Raw genomic sequence first — 16,922 nt, 5'->3', positions numbered from 1 at the left:
CCACATCCCCCATGAAAACATCTCTTGGTGCTTCAGTCTCCCATCTATAATGTGAGAAATAAAAGCTGATAATCACCTACCTTACAGGATGGTTGTAACATTAGTGACAAGAAAATAAGCGTCAAAGTATTTTATGTGGAGTCCTGGTGGCGCAGTGGTTAAATGCCTGTACTGCAGCCATTCACTCAAAACCACAAGGTTGCGAGTTCAAGACCAGCAAAAGGGCCCAAGCTCGACTCAGGCTTGCATCCTTCCGAGGAGGGAGCTAAAATGAGTACCCAGACTGTTGGGGGCAAATTAGCTTACTTGCTAATTAGCTTACTTGCTGTTCACTGCTATGATCTTTGGAATAGCGGTATATAAATAAAACAAATTATTATTAATTATTATTATTAACATGGGATATACAGTGACTGAAATAAAACATGTATGTGAGAGTCAGGGTGACTCAGCAGAAGCAATTAGAAGCCACACAGGTGTAAAAGGTAATGGAATTAACAAGTCCTAAATGCCAAGGACAGAAATGCAAAGTGGATAATTGAACACACCTGAGAATTGTTAAGTGGTCAAGGTGAGATGATGAAATCATTAATTATGGGATGAACCAAGAGAACCAATGAGAGTGGATGTACACGCCCACTGGGTGGAAACAGACAACAGTGGGTGGTATTTTGCAATGACTATAATAATGGCTATGAATCCCAATGTATTTTGTGGGTAGTAGTAGTGGAGGATTGGAGTGGAGCTGTATATAGTAGAATAAAGTAGTTCTTTTATATAAGACTACTGAGTTGTCTGGTGTCTTGAGTGAAGATACAAGAGCCAGCTGGATCCTGAAGAAGTGGGAAGACTTCTGTGGAAGCAAGAGTGAGAAGGCTTGGAGAGTTTGTCAGGGTCTTCAGCCTATTCTCTGTAACTCTGCTGCTTTAGAGCAAAGCTTTATCCACTGGCCAAAACTGGTCAGCGCCGGTGCGTAACAAGGTGGTGAGTTCGAGCCAGAGGTGAAGAGCTACAACTCCCATCATCCCTGACACTAGATGCAGAAGGCAGCTCCTCCTGTCCTTCAGTGAATGCAGGAGGGAGAGCCATTGAGGCCAGCTCCAACTAAACCCTAAATGCCAAACGAATGAGGCACGAATGAGGCAGAGGTGGCCTTGCAGGGACTGCCTGCCTGCCTTGATGGCAGTTAACAACAAACACAGAACATGCAAAAGAGCCTTGAACTATAGCAGATCTGTAAGGTCCTATTTGCTTCTTTTAGTCTACATGTTATAATGTTGGCATTATAGTTCTAATTATATCATTTTGAACCCTGAACCTACATCTTTTCTTCTTTCCAAGTTTTGATAATCCTGTAACACTGATCGGCCGAGACAGAGGCGTCGTGAACTATTTCTTCAGTGCCGCGGTCGCATGCGGGAGACAGTATATCTCCCGGATCCACGCCCGTGTGATTCGAAATGCTGACAAGTTCGTGCTGGTGGACAGCAGCCTGACTGGGGTCTATGTCAATGACCTCCGGATCTGCGGTGAGTGGGGCCACTGTCCCTCCAAGGGATGAAGTCCAAATGGGTCAAGGGGCTTGGAGCAGATGTGGCTGGTAGATAAGGCATTTATTGGCGACTTGATTGAAAGCTGTTTCCTCTTCTGTCGCTTGCAATTTTTTATTTTCCGTTCCCCAAAGACAAAGGTAGGACCTTCTCAGATACCCTTTTTGAGGTCAGCCTAAAGAGTAAATCCCAACAAGATGGATGATTTGTCCTGGCCGGGGGGATGCTGGAAGTTGCAGTCGAATCTAGTCTCTTAGTCAAAGCTAGACTAGTGTGATGCACTGTTTGTGGGTCATGAAGACAGCTTGCAAATGGCACCTGATAGAAAATGTGGCTGCCAGAGTGTTGGTTGTGGTGTGACAATCAGACCCTATTACTTGTATAGCAATAGAAGTTACTAAGAGTCTTTAAATTCTTGTTTGTGTGCAGACAGAATAGACTTGCAAGAAGGGGACACTGTTACTTTTGGCCATCCAGAAGGGAGGAAGATAAAGGCGGGAGCTCGAGTCCGACAGCCAAACTCTCCCTTCTACTTCCTGGTAAGACTCTTTCCTTCCTTGGCATGTGCGTTGGGCTGAACGACTGTCGATGTGTCATGTGGCCATAACACTGCTTAATGCTGAGTCTTGGGCCATGAGCTTTTGGAGTGATATTAAAATTGAAAACCAAGGCAAATTGCAAAATTGCAAGCAAGGCAAATATTTTCACTCTAGAAATTAAGCCATAACATGATTGTCCTCTGTTTCTTTTCCAGTTTGAGCGCTGCCATTGCAGTGCTAGTCAAATGCAATGCCTATGTGACAACAAGAGGATTTTACCAAATGAGGTATGGAGAAGCAACTTCGGTGGGGCTGGTGATCGAATTTCTACCCCGATTCCCTCCTGAGCTAGACCAGGCCCCAGATCAGTAAAAAAACCCAAACCATACAAAAACCCCACCCAAAGAATAGGGAGACCAAATGCTGGAAGTCAACAGACATTTGCTTCTGCTTTTTTCCCATGGTGTAGGAAGTTTGGCTTGGGACACCGCCCAGCCTGATCAAATGCTAAAACTGCTTCTCCTGGAGGCCTTCAATAATGTCCACAACCCATTTCTATCATGGATTTTTCCTAATCCTTGCAGGAGACAAGGAGGGCCACAGGAGGCCATTTTTTGTCTCCTCTTGCACCTTTGGGTATTTCTAGGCCCACTCTGGAGGCTTAAGACACCTTCTTCCTCTCCAGAAATGGGAAGGGGCTCCCCATCTCTGCCTAGCAGTCTTAGGGGACATGCCAGGATCTGTGCTCCTTCAAGATGGGGGTTTTCTGTGTTTCCCAGCCTGGAAAGCCTCTGTGATAGACTGACAGGGTTTGGAAAACATTGCTTCCTCTGCTCTGGACTTTGGTCAGTGCATCATTCCATTCCTCCCTCTGCAAAATTCAGAAAGGCAGGGAACAGTTGGTTTTTAGCCACTATTGACAAGGTTTAGCTTCATAGAAGGTGCTGAGTGTTATTAGGCGCTGACTGACGCTTGATATTTTCTTTCCTGTAGCGTCCTGCATTGGCATCTGTTGGGACGTCTCTCCCAGCCAACACGAGTTTGGGACTTGTGGCACACATATCACCCAGCTGTGCCACCGATGCCCACCGTGGTCCCCAGCTTCCTGACATCATTACATTGACTGCACCACTGACGTCTGCAGTTGCAACTGTGTCTTCAGCACCCACAAATTCTTTTAATATGACGTCAGGTTTACCAAAAGAGCCCAGTCAGATTGGGCCACCTGCATCAACCTTTTCTTCACTAGAAGATGTCCGTAGGCCAGCTTCTCGCCTTCTGCGTTCCACTTCACCAGACTACACAGTTCTTGGGGAGAGCTCCCTTGTTTCTTCTGATTCTTCTCCTCAAACAACCCTGGAGGTAACAGATAATCTTTCACTCCAGGGAAGTCCAGAATCCGATGGTTCTGAGTTGCTGAGTGACGGGAGTCAGTCTGCTTCAGGATGCAAGCCAAATTCAAACAAGCCACTTCAGGATGCGAATGGCAAGAGCACTCTGGGACCATGTTGCCTTGACGCAACTATTCCTGCCTTTGCACAACCATCACTACTATCTCCTACTTGTTCAGGCAGTGGAGCATCTGATCATGACTATTTTCAAAGTGAAAGACCAGTTAACTCAGATAAGGACATCCAACCGGCTCTGCACTTCTTTCAGGCAGAGGACAGAGACAGTCCAGATTTCAGGCGATCTGTTTCCAACACAGAAGTGTTAGATACTGATAGCTCTGACCGTGAGGAAGAAACCCTGGAGCAGAGTATTTGTCAAAGCACTGAAGAAATAGCTGATTGTGGGCATCAGGTCATGATGCAGGTAAAAGAAGAACAGCGAGAGGCTGTGAGTTCTGCTAAGAGGAGACCAGCTGAACGAATGGAAGAGGAAGACTTTGTTGAGGAAGAAGAGAAGAACTCCCCAGAGATATCCTTACGTGGCGCTTCCCTGCTAGAAACAGATGGAGCAGGAAACATGGGAAGCAATCTCTCTGTGAGGATGCATGTGTCACCTTCTGCTAAATCTGGAAATGACTGTCTTGATTCAGCAAACAAAACTTCTGGTGACTTTTCTTCAGGGAAAGAGCCAGAGAGTGACTCTTGTACAGAGCTGGTGGGACAGGATGCATTGGATCCAGAGGATGCAAGTGCTGCTTCACTTCCAAGGAGTCTGCCCTGTGGTTTCCAAAGTGGTGGTGATGACCATGACCTGAGCACTGATAGTGGAAGGGACATGGAAACGCAACCCCATACAAATGCCAGTTTGTTAACCCTACACAATGGCCATTTTGGGACGGGAGAGGCTGGCTGCCCTGAGCCAGGGGTTAGCACTGCAAACTCAGAGGCCGTGGATGTCAGTTTTGCAGAAACTTCCTGTGCAAATGTGGAGACTCCAATGGGATTTGCCAAGGAAGTAGAGATGGATATGATGACTGCAGGGCCAGCAGATGAGGATGCAAACAGATCACCAGGTATTCTTGACCATGATGAATTAAAGACAAGCATGGCGTCATTCAGCACTTCACCAATAGGTTTCCTGGCTGATGGACATCTCAGTGGTGAGTCCTCTAGAGAAGGAGAGAGGGCAGCACAGGAAAATGTGATTCCAGAAGATCTACTGAAAGCTTCTGAAGAGGAGGAAGCTCTTGTAGCTGCATCTTCTCCAGCTGCCTCTGCTGTGCTGAAAGAGACAGTTCCTGAAGGGTCTCTTGAAGATCCAATTCCTGAAAAAATAATACATGTAAAGTTTTATGATGAATCCTTGTCCCAAAGCAGCGAGACTCTCTCTGACAGAAAAGAGGAAGAAGCAGCACTGGCCGAAAGAAAACTGGAAGAAGCAAGCCCCAGGCCTGCCAAAGCTGGCAGATCCCTACAGAAGTTTATTGCTGAACCCATGCAAGAAGATGAAAAAGAGGTGTGTGGAAATGACTGCCCTTTACTGGGCACAGCTTGTGCATTGGTAGAGGGATTGCCCAGAGGAGAAGAGCCCGGTTCTGATAGTGATAGTGAGTGGAAATGTCAAGAGGAACCAGATAACTATGGGGAAGGGGGATCAGCAATAAAGAAAGGGATAAGCAGCACCTTGGCAGCCGGTGGCAAAGATGGGGACAGTCAGCAAGAAACAGCAGAAGAAAGTGGCCTGGAGAAAGCTCTGGAAGCGCCAGAGGATGGCTGCCAGGAGAGTGCTGGCTCTGCCCTTTCTGAAGGTTCCCTCGCAAGAGGCCTAGAAGAGGATGCCCCACAGCCCTCTGAAGACTCAGCAGGTAGGAAGCCAAGGGAGCGTTCTCCTTTCCCTGACATTGAAGTGGAAGGGATCCTGGAATTGCCTTCAGAAGCAGACAAAAAGAAAATAGGAGAGAGGCTGGCACCTGAAAGCAACTACTGTTTGCCCTGTCAGGGTGGCACTGAGGATGAAAGGGCCACAAGCCTTAATGTGAAAAGCATGATGGAGGTTAAAGGCCACAGTGCCTGTGAAAGGACCCTAGCAGGTGTTTCCATAGATCAAACAAAGGTGGATTGTAAACAGAATAACACACAAGCGGTGGAACTACTGAACGATGGCCGTATGCATCTTAGAACATGTTCTGACAGTTGCGCCAGTCTGGTGTACCAGCAGGAGTCTCCTGTTTCTTCTGACCCACAGGAGGGAAATGCTCACAGGGCTGAAGGTTTGGAACATGGAATGGCAGTGAAGGCATGTGAAGAAAGCAGTGCTGGGAAACCTGAGGACTCTCTGATGGAAGACAACACTTGGGAGCCAGATGTGGTTGTTGGGCATTTAACCCCCCTTGGCCCAGAAGGGGATGATAAAGAAACCACCCTTTCTGTGGAGGAGGAATTTGGCCAAGCTCTTGAAAGGTCTCCATGCAACGAGGGAAAAGGCAGTCTCCTTGTATCAGATGCTCCTGGCACTGACACTGAGAAGCCTGGAGATGCTGAGACTGGGCTTGTCCCAAGTGACTCTGGCTCTTCTAAGGTCCCAGAGATGTTCAGGGATGATGAACTCCATGTGCATTCCTCTGACTTTGACGCTGAAGAGGAAGTGAATGAGGACGCTGAAGTGTCCAATGCCACTGCTACGGCCAGTCTTCAGCCAGGAAGGGCAGATTTCCTTTCAAATCTTGCTGTGGGTTTAGTCAGTGTTGCTCATAAGAACAGTGAAGTACGTGAAAAACTAATTTTTGGATCTCCTGATTTAGGTTCATCTGATACAGCTGTCCAAAAAGCCAACATTGGGTCCTGGGAAGGTGCAAAGGTGTCACATGTGGGTTTGGAACAGCAAAACAGTTTCCACTGTGAGTCAAACAGTTACCCAGATAATGTGGGTAGAAAATTGCTTCCTTTGGTGAAAAATGAAGTGCTGGGAGAAGAACAGGAAGGTTGGGATATCAAAAGAGTGAACCTTGTGCCTGCAAACCCATCTAGTATCATTGTAGAACCTTCTTGCTTGTCAGAAAATGAAGTTAACCTTGTCACGGAGGAGCAAGCCCCGGATAGTGCTGCTGGGTTGGCAGAAGATGCTGGTTTGGTTCTTGACCACAATGACTGTCTTTCTAGCCACCCAGAAGAGAAGATTTTAGCTGGACCTCTTGAAGATGGAGAAACAGTTAAGGAACACTCGGGAAGTGATGTTCCAGCCAGTCTCTGTTCACAAGAAGAGGAATGTGCCCAGAAAAATGGAGTCAAGACACTGCTAGAGCAGCATGGAGAAGCCAAAACGCTCCTGTGTCATGGACATAAAGGCCAGCTGGACAAGAGCCTGGTTTCCTCTGTAGGGTTTGGTGAGAACTTGTGTTGCTCGGAATACCAGAGGACATTTTTGCAGAAGGAAGAGGAGTCAAAAGGCAGTTCTTCCAGAAAACGACACTTGGAAGAAGACCAGGAGCAGTCATTTGGGCGGTCAGGGTCAGAAGGTGGTTCCTTCTCTGAAAAGAGGCCATGTCCTCTGGCTTCTCTTTTAATCCAGGGCCCCCGACTGGATCAACCTCTTCCAACCATGGCAGTACTTTCTCCTCCACGTAAAGAGGGGCATCACAACCAGGTGGGTAAAACTATAGCAACGTTTCTTGACCAGTACAGCAGCCACGTAACTCTGCATTCTGAAGAAGCGAGAAAGAGGAACAGAGACCGTGTTGCCCAGATTGTGAGAAATTACTTCAAAAACAGCTCCTGGAAGCCAGCAACTGAAAATGAGGATGAGGGAATGTCTCAGCTGTCAGCTGAAGTTGCCAAAGACATGGACTGTGGATCTCTCCTCGTATTAGAGGCTGGGGAAAGCGGAAGAGATGATGAGCCCATGTCACCTGAGGAGCAGGCAAAGAGCATCCTCTCCCAGGCCTCTTCCCCTGAAAGCCAGAATGGGACTTCTGGCACCATGTCCAGCGGGTCAAGCTCCCCCCTTCAAGAAGAGGACCAGGACTCAGAAAGCATTTGGGAAGCCTGTTTCTCTGAAGAGGAAGACTTCCAGTTGCAGGTTTATTCACAGTTAAATAATCCTTCTCCTGAGTCTCCTGTTCAGTCCCATAATGCAGAGCCAGTGCCTGGTGAGAAGGACTTGGACTTTTTCTTCTCTGATATCTCCAACACTTCAGTTGAGCCTGATCTCTGCAAGCCTTCAGTCAAACCACATGGAAGGGGTCCCTCTGGGGTAAGAAAGGATAGATTCCCTGAAGGGGCTTCTGACATGGCTGTTGAAGCCGCTGAGATAAACACAGCGTTTGAGTTTTACTGTGAGACCTCCAATGAAGACTGGGATTATGAAGATCCAGGGACACCATCGGATGCATCATCCCAGGAAGGGACCCACCCTGATGTCACTGTTGCCTCTGAGAAGAGTGATGCTCTGTGCCATCAGGAAGCAGAGGCCATGTCTGATTCAGATGGTGGAGGTGAGGCTTCCAGCACAGGGGGCTTCGAACGGAGCGAACCACCACCAGCAAGTCCCACAACTGGTCAAGAGGAAGAGGCTGGTGGCCCTCGTGGGATGCAAACTGAAGAGGTCTCCATTTCCCAAAGAAGCCACATGGACTTCTCTTGCGCAGGTAAAGATCCACTTTTTCTGTCCTAATAAAATCCAGGAAGATTAGGCTAGTTTTCATTAAGGAAACATGCCAACCCTTAGAAACAGAAATCAACTTCCTCTTGTTGTTGTGCGCCTTCAAGTCTTTTCCGACTTAATGGCGTTCTTAAGGCAAACGTATGACAGGGTTTTCTTGGCAAGATTTATTTGTGGGGAGTACCTTTGCCTGAATCTGAGAGAGTGCAGCTTGCCAAGGCGACCCAGTATGTTTCCACGAATAAGCAGGGGACATTCAAACCCTGATCTCCAGAGTCATAGTCCAATACTCAAACCAATATGCCAAGCTGGCTCCCAGGAATCAACTGCTTGTCCCAGTTCACCTGGTCTTGAAGAAATTAAGAATTCACATCTGATTTAGAAGTGGAGGGAGATAATTCTTCCCTGAAGGAAGTTTGGCTTGGGAGTGTTTTCTTTAATCGTAGGGTGGTTTCCAGCTTTAGTCCTCTTCAGAGTACGCCCACTGAAGCCAATGAGATTTTATTGATATATTACTGAAATATTTTCATCCCACCTTTTTATCAGGCTCTCCTTTGCATCTTGAAAGTCCCGGGCCATTTAGGGCAGCAGTGGAAGTGAGCTGGAGCCATTTCAGCCCCTTCAAGACTGGTTTTTTGCATTGTCTGTGCAATACCTGGGTCTTGCTGCTGCATTTGCATTTCAGGCATCTCTTTCTTAAGTCCTATTGATTGCAGCGGGCGCATTCCCAAGAATAGCTCCACCTCTGCAACCAACCCATTATCCTTTTCTTAAAAAGCAACTCGTAAACGGAGATTGTGTAGTTGCTGGGAGAAATGTCTCAGCACTTTGCACTTCGTTCATGGGCCAAAAAGGGGGTCCAGTCTCAGTTGGGGAAGAGACATCTCCTTAACACTTTAGGAGAAAAAAAACCTTTGCCAATTTTTTTTAAAAAATCTAGTTGGGAATTTTTTTTTAATTTCAGCAAATATATTAATAATGCCACATTTCCCCTGCAGATCGGGAGTGTGAGCCGGCCATCAGCCCACCTCCTTCTGCCTCTTCTCCATGGGAGTCCATCTCTATGCCCCTTGGCTGTCCTCATGCGCCATTAAAGAGGGAGCCGTCCAATGAAGATCATGGCTGCCAGAATGACAGAGGACAGGAGTCTCCATCTCTCTTTCAAATTGTGCCTGTTGCTGCTGCTTTTAAGCAAGAAAGCTGCCCCATTGTGGTTGGCATAAAGGAGGAGGTTTCCCCGCCAGAGAGCTCTTCGGTCATTTGCCCCGTCTCGACTCAAACCAAGCTCACCTTTTTGCAGAATGGACCATGTTTGCTCAGCTCCTCTGCCGTGAGGGATGGATTCGTGGAGGCTGATGGAAGCAATGACAATTTTGATGGAGCAAGTGGAAGAATATGGAGCAGGAATGGAAGGTCTCCCTTCTTTCTTCTGCCCTCTTCTGAGGCCAGCAATCCTCTTGGCATTGCCCCAAATGTGAAGGAAAGAGATATTGGTGATCACCTAGGAAAAGATGTGTCCAGACATGGGAAAGTGGCAAGATTACCTGGACAGATGGACTCCTCGAATGCCTCTCAAGCAATTCCAGGGGAAACAGGGACCTTGCCAGGCATTGGTGCCTTCGACAACCAGGTGCTTTCTTGCAGCTCCATGCAATCTAAAGAAGGTGTGCCGCTTCTGAAGAAGGGGCACCTGGCACTTGACCCTTCTGCTTCTCAGGTCTTCAAGGAAGAGAGGGACCTGTGTGATCCCCAAGACCAACGCACCAGCTCCGGCCCTGGCACACCGTATCCTGTGGCTTGTTCTCCGGTCATCTCAGTCTTGCCTAAACCCCACATACCTGATCCCTCAGCAGCCAGCCAGACAGAAAGTTCTGGAAGTCCTGCGGACTTAGGAAATAGAGACAGACTTCCCTATCATTTGGAAGAGCCTGAGTTAGAGTCTGAGCATGTGAACTCTGACAATGAGTGTGAGGCTGGCCCAGTGTCTCTGGGCTCAGAGGAAGGAGAATCGTCCACATGGAGTAGCTGCCCCCATGCTGCATCCATTACTCAGGCCCAGAGCAATCCTTGGCTTGGTGCAAATGGACCAGAGGGCAGCACTTTCAAAGGCTGGGCCTCCTCTGAGCAAGACATTCAGTTCCAGCTGCAGGAGTGCCAGTCTGTCCTGGCAGAGATCTCAAAGTCCCTCAGCGGGGTGGAAGGGATCGATGACACGCACCTGGAGAAGTGGAGGTAAAACCTTTCTCTCCTGTGGGGAAAGGGCTAAGGAGGGGCTGTTCATTATGGCAGCCATGTAAGAGGCTCCCAGGTTATGGCCTTCAGCCTCATGTCTGCATTCTGGTGGCTTGGCTGCTGTGCTTCCAAGGCTGTGAAGTCAGAACCAAATTTGGGTAGGTATGGAGTCAGTAGAAATGCCCTGACCCTGACTCCAGCTTCAAAATAAAAACTTGGAATATTGAATACATCATCTGTTGCTATTTACTTTCGTAGGAATTGAGGAAAATCAAATAAATATAATTTATATTCCATCAACCTAAGGTCAGTGTGGTGGGATGGTTTGAGTGTTGGACCAAGACTCTGGGGAGCCAGGGTTCGAATCCCAGCTTGGCAATGGAAACCCAATGGGTGACCTTGGCCAAGTCACACTCTCTCAGCCTCAGAGGATGGCAAAGAAACTTGACAAGAAAACTATGATAGGTTCACCTTAGGGTTGCCATGAGTTGGAAATGACTTGAAAGGCATGCAACAACAATTTTATTTAAGCAGCCTGAGTGGTGATGATGAAATGCCTTGTGCTGCCATTTTATTATAAATTGGTATTTTACTAATTTGGTATTGCTAAATATTCTTTTGTCATTTATGAAAGGGTAGGAGTCAAGATAGTAGAAAAATGGGGGAGCTGGAATTGAAGCTTTGGCCTATCAACTCCATGGCCCTGTGTCTTTCACCCACCAACAATATTGTGCTAGATAACTGTGGCCCAGGACAGACGGGCTCTTTGTGGCGTGGCAGCGGCACAACTAGGGTTAGGAATTGCGCGGCAACTGCACGGTCCCTAACCCTGGCACGTACTGGTGCACTATAATGGCAGCGCTCTGTGTATACTGGTTGTGCCAGTTACGTCACATGCGCCATTGGTGCACTCGCAACATAACTATGCCGGTGCAAAAAGAACCTAGTTTTTCCTAGTGTTTTTTACTGCAGAGTGACGGCGCGCAGTTTGGGGGCTGCGCCATTCCTCTGGAGTAAAAACAGGTGCCAGCAGGCCACCGTTTTTCAGCTGTCTATACTGCACCTACGGTACCCAGGGCTTGCTCAGGGGAATCATTCTGTGATTCTGTACTTAACCATCATTAATGATCACTCAGTTGAACAACTCTGAGGATGTATAGCTCTCTCTTGGCTATACACACTTCCCCACATTGCACATCAGCCTCCATTAGTCTTCAAAGAGTAGGCTCTTCCAACCAGCTGCCAAATGCACTGCTGTGGATGAAAGGAAAAATAATTGGGGTGCCCCAGTACCTTCACAAAGTGCATTTTAGGTATGCTATGTAGCCTGCATTTTAAGTCATAGAATCATATAGAATAGTAGAGTTGGAAGAGACCACAAAGGGCTGTGCAGTCCAACCCCAATCTGCCATGCAGGAACCCTCCATCAAAGCATCCCCAACAGATGGCTGTCCAGCCTCTGAAGTCAGGCCATCCCAAACATACTCTCTAAATCTGATTAAAATCCATCCAGCCGTTTTGGCACGATATGGTGACAAATTGACAAATAGCAGCTTGGATTTACAGTTGCTCCTCCATTTCCGCAGGGGATCCGTTCTGGACCCTCTCACGAAAATAAAAAATTGCCAATATTCAAGCCCCATTGGCTTGAATGACACTGCAACTGCGCACCCCATTTTGTCCCCCTCCATTTGCCGCCTGTGAATGGGCGAGGGGTGCAAGTTCCAAGTCTGTGAAAATGGAGGGGCGACTGTTTATTATTGTTGTGTTCCCTCAATGTAGGAAAACTGTAAGGGGACCCTATCATGGGATTTTCTTGGCAAGATTTGTTCAGAAGTGGGTTGCCCTGGCCTTCCTCTGAGGTCGAGAGAATGTGACTTGCCCAGTGGGTTTCTGAGGCTGAGCTGGGAATCAAACCCTGGTCTCTGGAGTCATAGTCTACCACTCAGACCATTGCACTACACTTGGCTCTTTGTGGTTTATTTATACAGGTATTACTATGTTTAAGTTATTGATATTATTCATACTCCATTCTTCAGTGTTTCTGTATTCATGGCAGCATACAAAATATAGCGAAATCGTAGAGCAAGAAGGTTAGGAGAGATGAAAAGCAGCCAAAGTGTAAGTCAGAGTAACTTACCAACGTTGCCAACAGAGCCAACGTCCGTATTCAAATAGCGAAACGTTCTCAATGAACTTCTCAAGTTCTCGGTGTGGCTACTGGAAGAGTTTTTCATCGATGGAGGTGCCACAGCCAAAGATACACCCCTGTTCAAAATTTTGTGAAGTCGAGGGCATTCATGGTTGGCATCCATAGTGTTTTGAGGGTTTTTTGGGTTATGTGGTCATATTCTAGAAGAGTTTGTTCCTGACATTTCAACAGCATCTATGGCTGGCATCTTCAGAGATCTTCCATGCCATCTTCCATGCCAGCATTCTCTGAAGGTGCCAACCACAAACACTGGCGAAACGTCAGGAACAAACTCTTCTAGAACATGGCCACATAACCCGAAAACCCCACAAAAACTTTAATAATACGTTTTATTTCTTAGAAGGCTCTGGAGTGGAGGCGTCTTAGTGCATCCACAGACCCCATCTTTTCTGCATAGCCCTTGGGATTATCTATACTGAGGTGGGGAGAGGAGGCAGCAACCTGGTGCAAAGTCTTCTTCCTGTTGCCTGCTCCTGCCATGTGTTTTGGCCACAGAAATGGGGCACCCTTCAGAGTTGGTGGGTTGATCAAGCCAGGCCTTTCAGGAAATGGATGTAAGTGATGCTGAGCACCTAACTTTACAGTCTGACTTTGTTTTTTCTGTTGTCTCTCTCTCCTGCACAAGGGACCAGATCGCCCTTCTCCAGAAGGCCACCAAAATGCCCCAGACCTTCATTGCGGTGGTGGGGAACACGGGGGCCGGGAAGAGCTGCTTGCTGAACGCTTTGCTGGACGAAGAGGCTGTGCTGCCCACCTCGGACATGAGGGCCTGCACGGCGGTGGTGGTGGAGGTCTCCAGGGCCGCTGGGGGAAGCCCCTACGAAGCCGAGGTGGAATTCCTCTCGAGAGAGGTTGGTTGCCCCTCTTCAGCACAAATGGAGGGACGGCTGTATATTATGTATTATATTGTATTGTATACATAACAATGTATAATATAATATCTAATAGGTCTCCACCTCCCTAACTAGTCTCTGCATTGCTTCCTATCCACTTCAGGAATGGTACAAGGAGCTGAGGGCCCTGCTGGAGGACATGAAGGACAAGTCGGGCAACCTGAAGAGACGGTGCCCAGACCGCAAGACGGAAGCCGGGGCCGCCTACTGCCGGGTGAAGGCTGTCTATGGAAGGATAGAGGAGCTGGAGAAGCTGGAGCAGATGCAGGAAGTGACTCAGTACCTGGGCACCGTGAAGCATCTCTCGGCAGAGACGGCAAGTGACCCCTGGCAGCTGGCTGGGGTTGAGGCTGGGCAGCCGTGAAGACCATTATCTGTCTCTTAAAGCGGAACTGGCATTCTGGAGAAGGAGCTTGATAGGCTGCTGGCTTAGTATTTTTCTGTAAAAATTGCTGTTCTAGAAGCACAGCCTAATAGGGATGTTTGAAGTTGGCATGAGGTCAGCTTAATTTCCTCCTTTTCAGTAGCAGCCTCCGTAGCTCTGTGCAATAAAACATAATTTTAGAGGTTTTTTGGTGGCAATTCTGTGGTGCCTGCTTTTGTCCACCACCCACTTGGTTTGTGGGGCCTTAAAAGACATCTGTTACTGCCATTCTTTGACATTGGCCCTGACAAGTTGACATTCTACATGAGTATGGAAAATAATTCACTTGATAGAGTGTTAGGTCCAGAATCTTAGAACCATAGAGTTGGAAGAGCCCCCAAGGGCCCTGATCCAGCCCAAACCCATTCTGCCATGCAGGAACTCTCAATCAAAGCATCCCCAACAGATGGCCATCCAGCCTCTATTTAAAGACCTCCAAGGAAAGAGACTGCACCAAAATCTCAGAGGAAGGAGTCTGTTCCACTGTCGAACAGCCCTTACTGTCAGGAAGTTCCTCCGAATGTTGAGCTGCAATCTCTTTTCCTGGAGCTTGCATCCATTGCTCCATTGGGTCCTTTTCTCTGGAGCAGCAGAAAACAAGCTTGCTCCCTCCTCAACATGACAAGCCTTGAAATATTTAAACAGGGCTATCATATCACCCCTTAACCTTATCATCTCCGGGCTAAACATCCCAGCTCCTCCTCATAAGGATTCATGGTTTCCAGACCTAGAGGTTCTTACTAATGTTGATGTAGAATCCCTTTTCCTCTAGCTTGAATCCATTCCTCTGGTTCCTGTTCTCTGGAGCAGCAGAAAACAAGTTGCTCCCTCCTCAATATGACATCCCTTCAAGTATTTAAACAAGGCTATCATAAAAACCTTCTCTTCTCCAGGCTAAACTTCCTCAGCTCCCTAAGTCTCTCCTCATAGGGCTTTGTGGTTTCCAGACCCTTCACCATTTTAGTTGCCCTCCTTTGGACGCATGGCTCCAGTTTCTCAATGTCCTTTTTGAAATAAGACATTCCTTCAAATACTTACAGGGCTATCATGTCACCTCTTAACCATCTCTTTTCCAGGCTAAACATACCCAGTAAGATTGTTAAACTGTACCTTGGAAGTGATGGTGGTGATGATGATTGTTTTTCTACCTTCTAGGCAACAGTCTTCCGCTCGAGCATTGAGAAATTCATTGATTCTCGAACGGATAATCTGCGTGAAATGAAAGGCGGGGAGTTTTGGCCGATTGTGAAATGCGTTAAGATCCGTGTTGCCAACTCAGAGGTGTTGAAAACGGGGGCCGTGCTGGTGGATTTGCCAGGGACCCGGGACTCCAATGCTGCCAGGGACGAAGCCGCCAAAGAGGTGGGGCAGGTCCTCTGGTTGCTGGTTTGGGGATGGGGCTTCCATTTGCACTCTACTTAATTAGGCTTTCCCTAGTCATATGCCTTTTATTTTTATACATGGTTTTTCTATGCCAACAAAACTGTTTTCACTTTAGCGCAAGTTTTCTTTTCCAGTACCTGAAAGACTGCAACGCCGTTTGGGTTGTGGCCAGCATCACCCGGGCGGTGGATGACAAAACGGCCAAGGAGATGCTGAGTGCAAGTCTGCGCAGGCAGCTCCTCATGGATGGTCGGTACGGGAGCCTGGCTTTTGTTTGCACCAAGACAGACAGCTTTAACATCACAGATATTGTCAGGTAACTCGAATGCAAACCTGGTGTTCGTGCAAAAGTGAAAACCATCATAAATGCGACTTTCAACCTTCACCTCAGTTTCCATATTGCACATGTAAGCTGGTAACAAGATCTCACATCAATGTAAAGCTCAGCTGTGAGACTAGCATTGGTCATTTGGAGCCTTATAACGTGAAAAAAGAAAGCAGAAATGGAGCAGGAGAGAAGCGGCTTTCTCTGAGCCTCTCTGCATGATGTCTTAGCACCTCCTTTCTATTTCTCGAGGGAGATGATCATAAAAGCGTGCTTTTTGTTGTACTGCAAAATCCGTTCGATAATAATAATTATAATGATTTATTTATATTTCCACCTCTCCCTACGGATCGCTTTTACAACTGTCTCTTTTGTGAAAAGAACAGAACTGCTACAACAGCATATAGAGAGACACAGAGAAAGCTGCTGCCGTCCACCTTTGTTTCAGCTTTTAGCAAGTACATTCTTTTCTCATGTGATGAGGCTTTTGGCTTGGAAAATAAGGAGGTTGGTTGTGGCTAGTGTCTGATGGAGTGGGGCTGAGCCTTTCGCTGCCACTGGCCTAGTAGAGAAGGAGGAGGCAACTGCAGCTGGTTTGGGGGCTGCTTTTCTGCCACTGGAACCCTCCAGGACTGCGCAGATTGCCACAAATGCCTCAACAGACAAATGAATCTGAATGTGGCCAAAAGCCAACTGACAATTTAAACTTAGCTGTGGACCTGGAGTCTGTTTTGAATATGAATCGGTGCAGACTTCCAGGATTCTTCCCAGCAGAGAGATTTTGGACCCCAGCGCCAGGGGTTCATCCTTCTGACTTTAGAAACACACCCTGTTTGGTAGTCTGGGATTCTCTTGTAAAAAATTAGCAGTGCACTTGTCTCTCCACGTTTGTGGTTTTGACTTTTGCAGATTTGATTATTCATGGGTTTTATTAATATGTTCTCTCTAGGAATATCTACATATTCCAGTGCAGCTCTATGGTCAACTTTAACCAAATGTTTCAGTGAATGACCTAGAGATTCCTAGAGAGAACACTCTACGAGGCCTTTGTAGCTCCTCCAGTGCATTTCTCTGGTCAATGTCTGGCAGATGTTGACCACAGAGGTGCATTGGAGGACGTAGAGATTCCTAGAGTGGGGTTCTCCCAGGTAAAGAGATAGTGTGTTTGTTATTTGTGATTGTTCCACATTCATGGGGGTCCTGTGCTCCTAACCCCAGTGAATGGGGAGGGACGAATGTAATGGAAACATCTTTATCAATGACTTGGATGACAGAATTGGGAGCATACTTATCAAATTTGCAGATGACACCAAATT

General features: G+C 47.3%; 1 protein-coding gene across 2 annotated transcripts in view; it reads left to right on the top strand.

Annotated features, from left to right (window-relative positions):
- The window catches only part of NUGGC (nuclear GTPase, germinal center associated), a 58,842-nt gene that overhangs the window by 7,073 nt on the left and 34,847 nt on the right, over positions 1 to 16,922 (top strand). For both annotated transcript variants that reach the window (XM_089518195.1, XM_089518196.1), the window contains exons 3-11: positions 1,342 to 1,529; positions 1,980 to 2,089; positions 2,305 to 2,376; positions 3,083 to 8,123; positions 9,136 to 10,369; positions 13,207 to 13,432; positions 13,578 to 13,790; positions 15,054 to 15,260; positions 15,416 to 15,597. In XM_089518195.1, coding sequence (XP_089374321.1) covers positions 1,342 to 1,529; positions 1,980 to 2,089; positions 2,305 to 2,376; positions 3,083 to 8,123; positions 9,136 to 10,369; positions 13,207 to 13,432; positions 13,578 to 13,790; positions 15,054 to 15,260; positions 15,416 to 15,597 — 7,473 coding nt within the window. The remainder of the gene's footprint in view (positions 1 to 1,341; positions 1,530 to 1,979; positions 2,090 to 2,304; positions 2,377 to 3,082; positions 8,124 to 9,135; positions 10,370 to 13,206; positions 13,433 to 13,577; positions 13,791 to 15,053; positions 15,261 to 15,415; positions 15,598 to 16,922) is intronic.

Source organism: Sceloporus occidentalis, unplaced genomic scaffold, assembly GCF_023333645.1.
Source record: "Sceloporus occidentalis isolate IW3139 unplaced genomic scaffold, rSceOcc1.0.p SCAF_3, whole genome shotgun sequence".
Taxonomy (NCBI): Eukaryota; Metazoa; Chordata; class Lepidosauria; order Squamata; family Phrynosomatidae; genus Sceloporus; species Sceloporus occidentalis.
The sequence above is the reverse complement of the archived record's forward strand: the minus strand, read 5'-3'. Positions and strand labels throughout refer to the sequence as shown.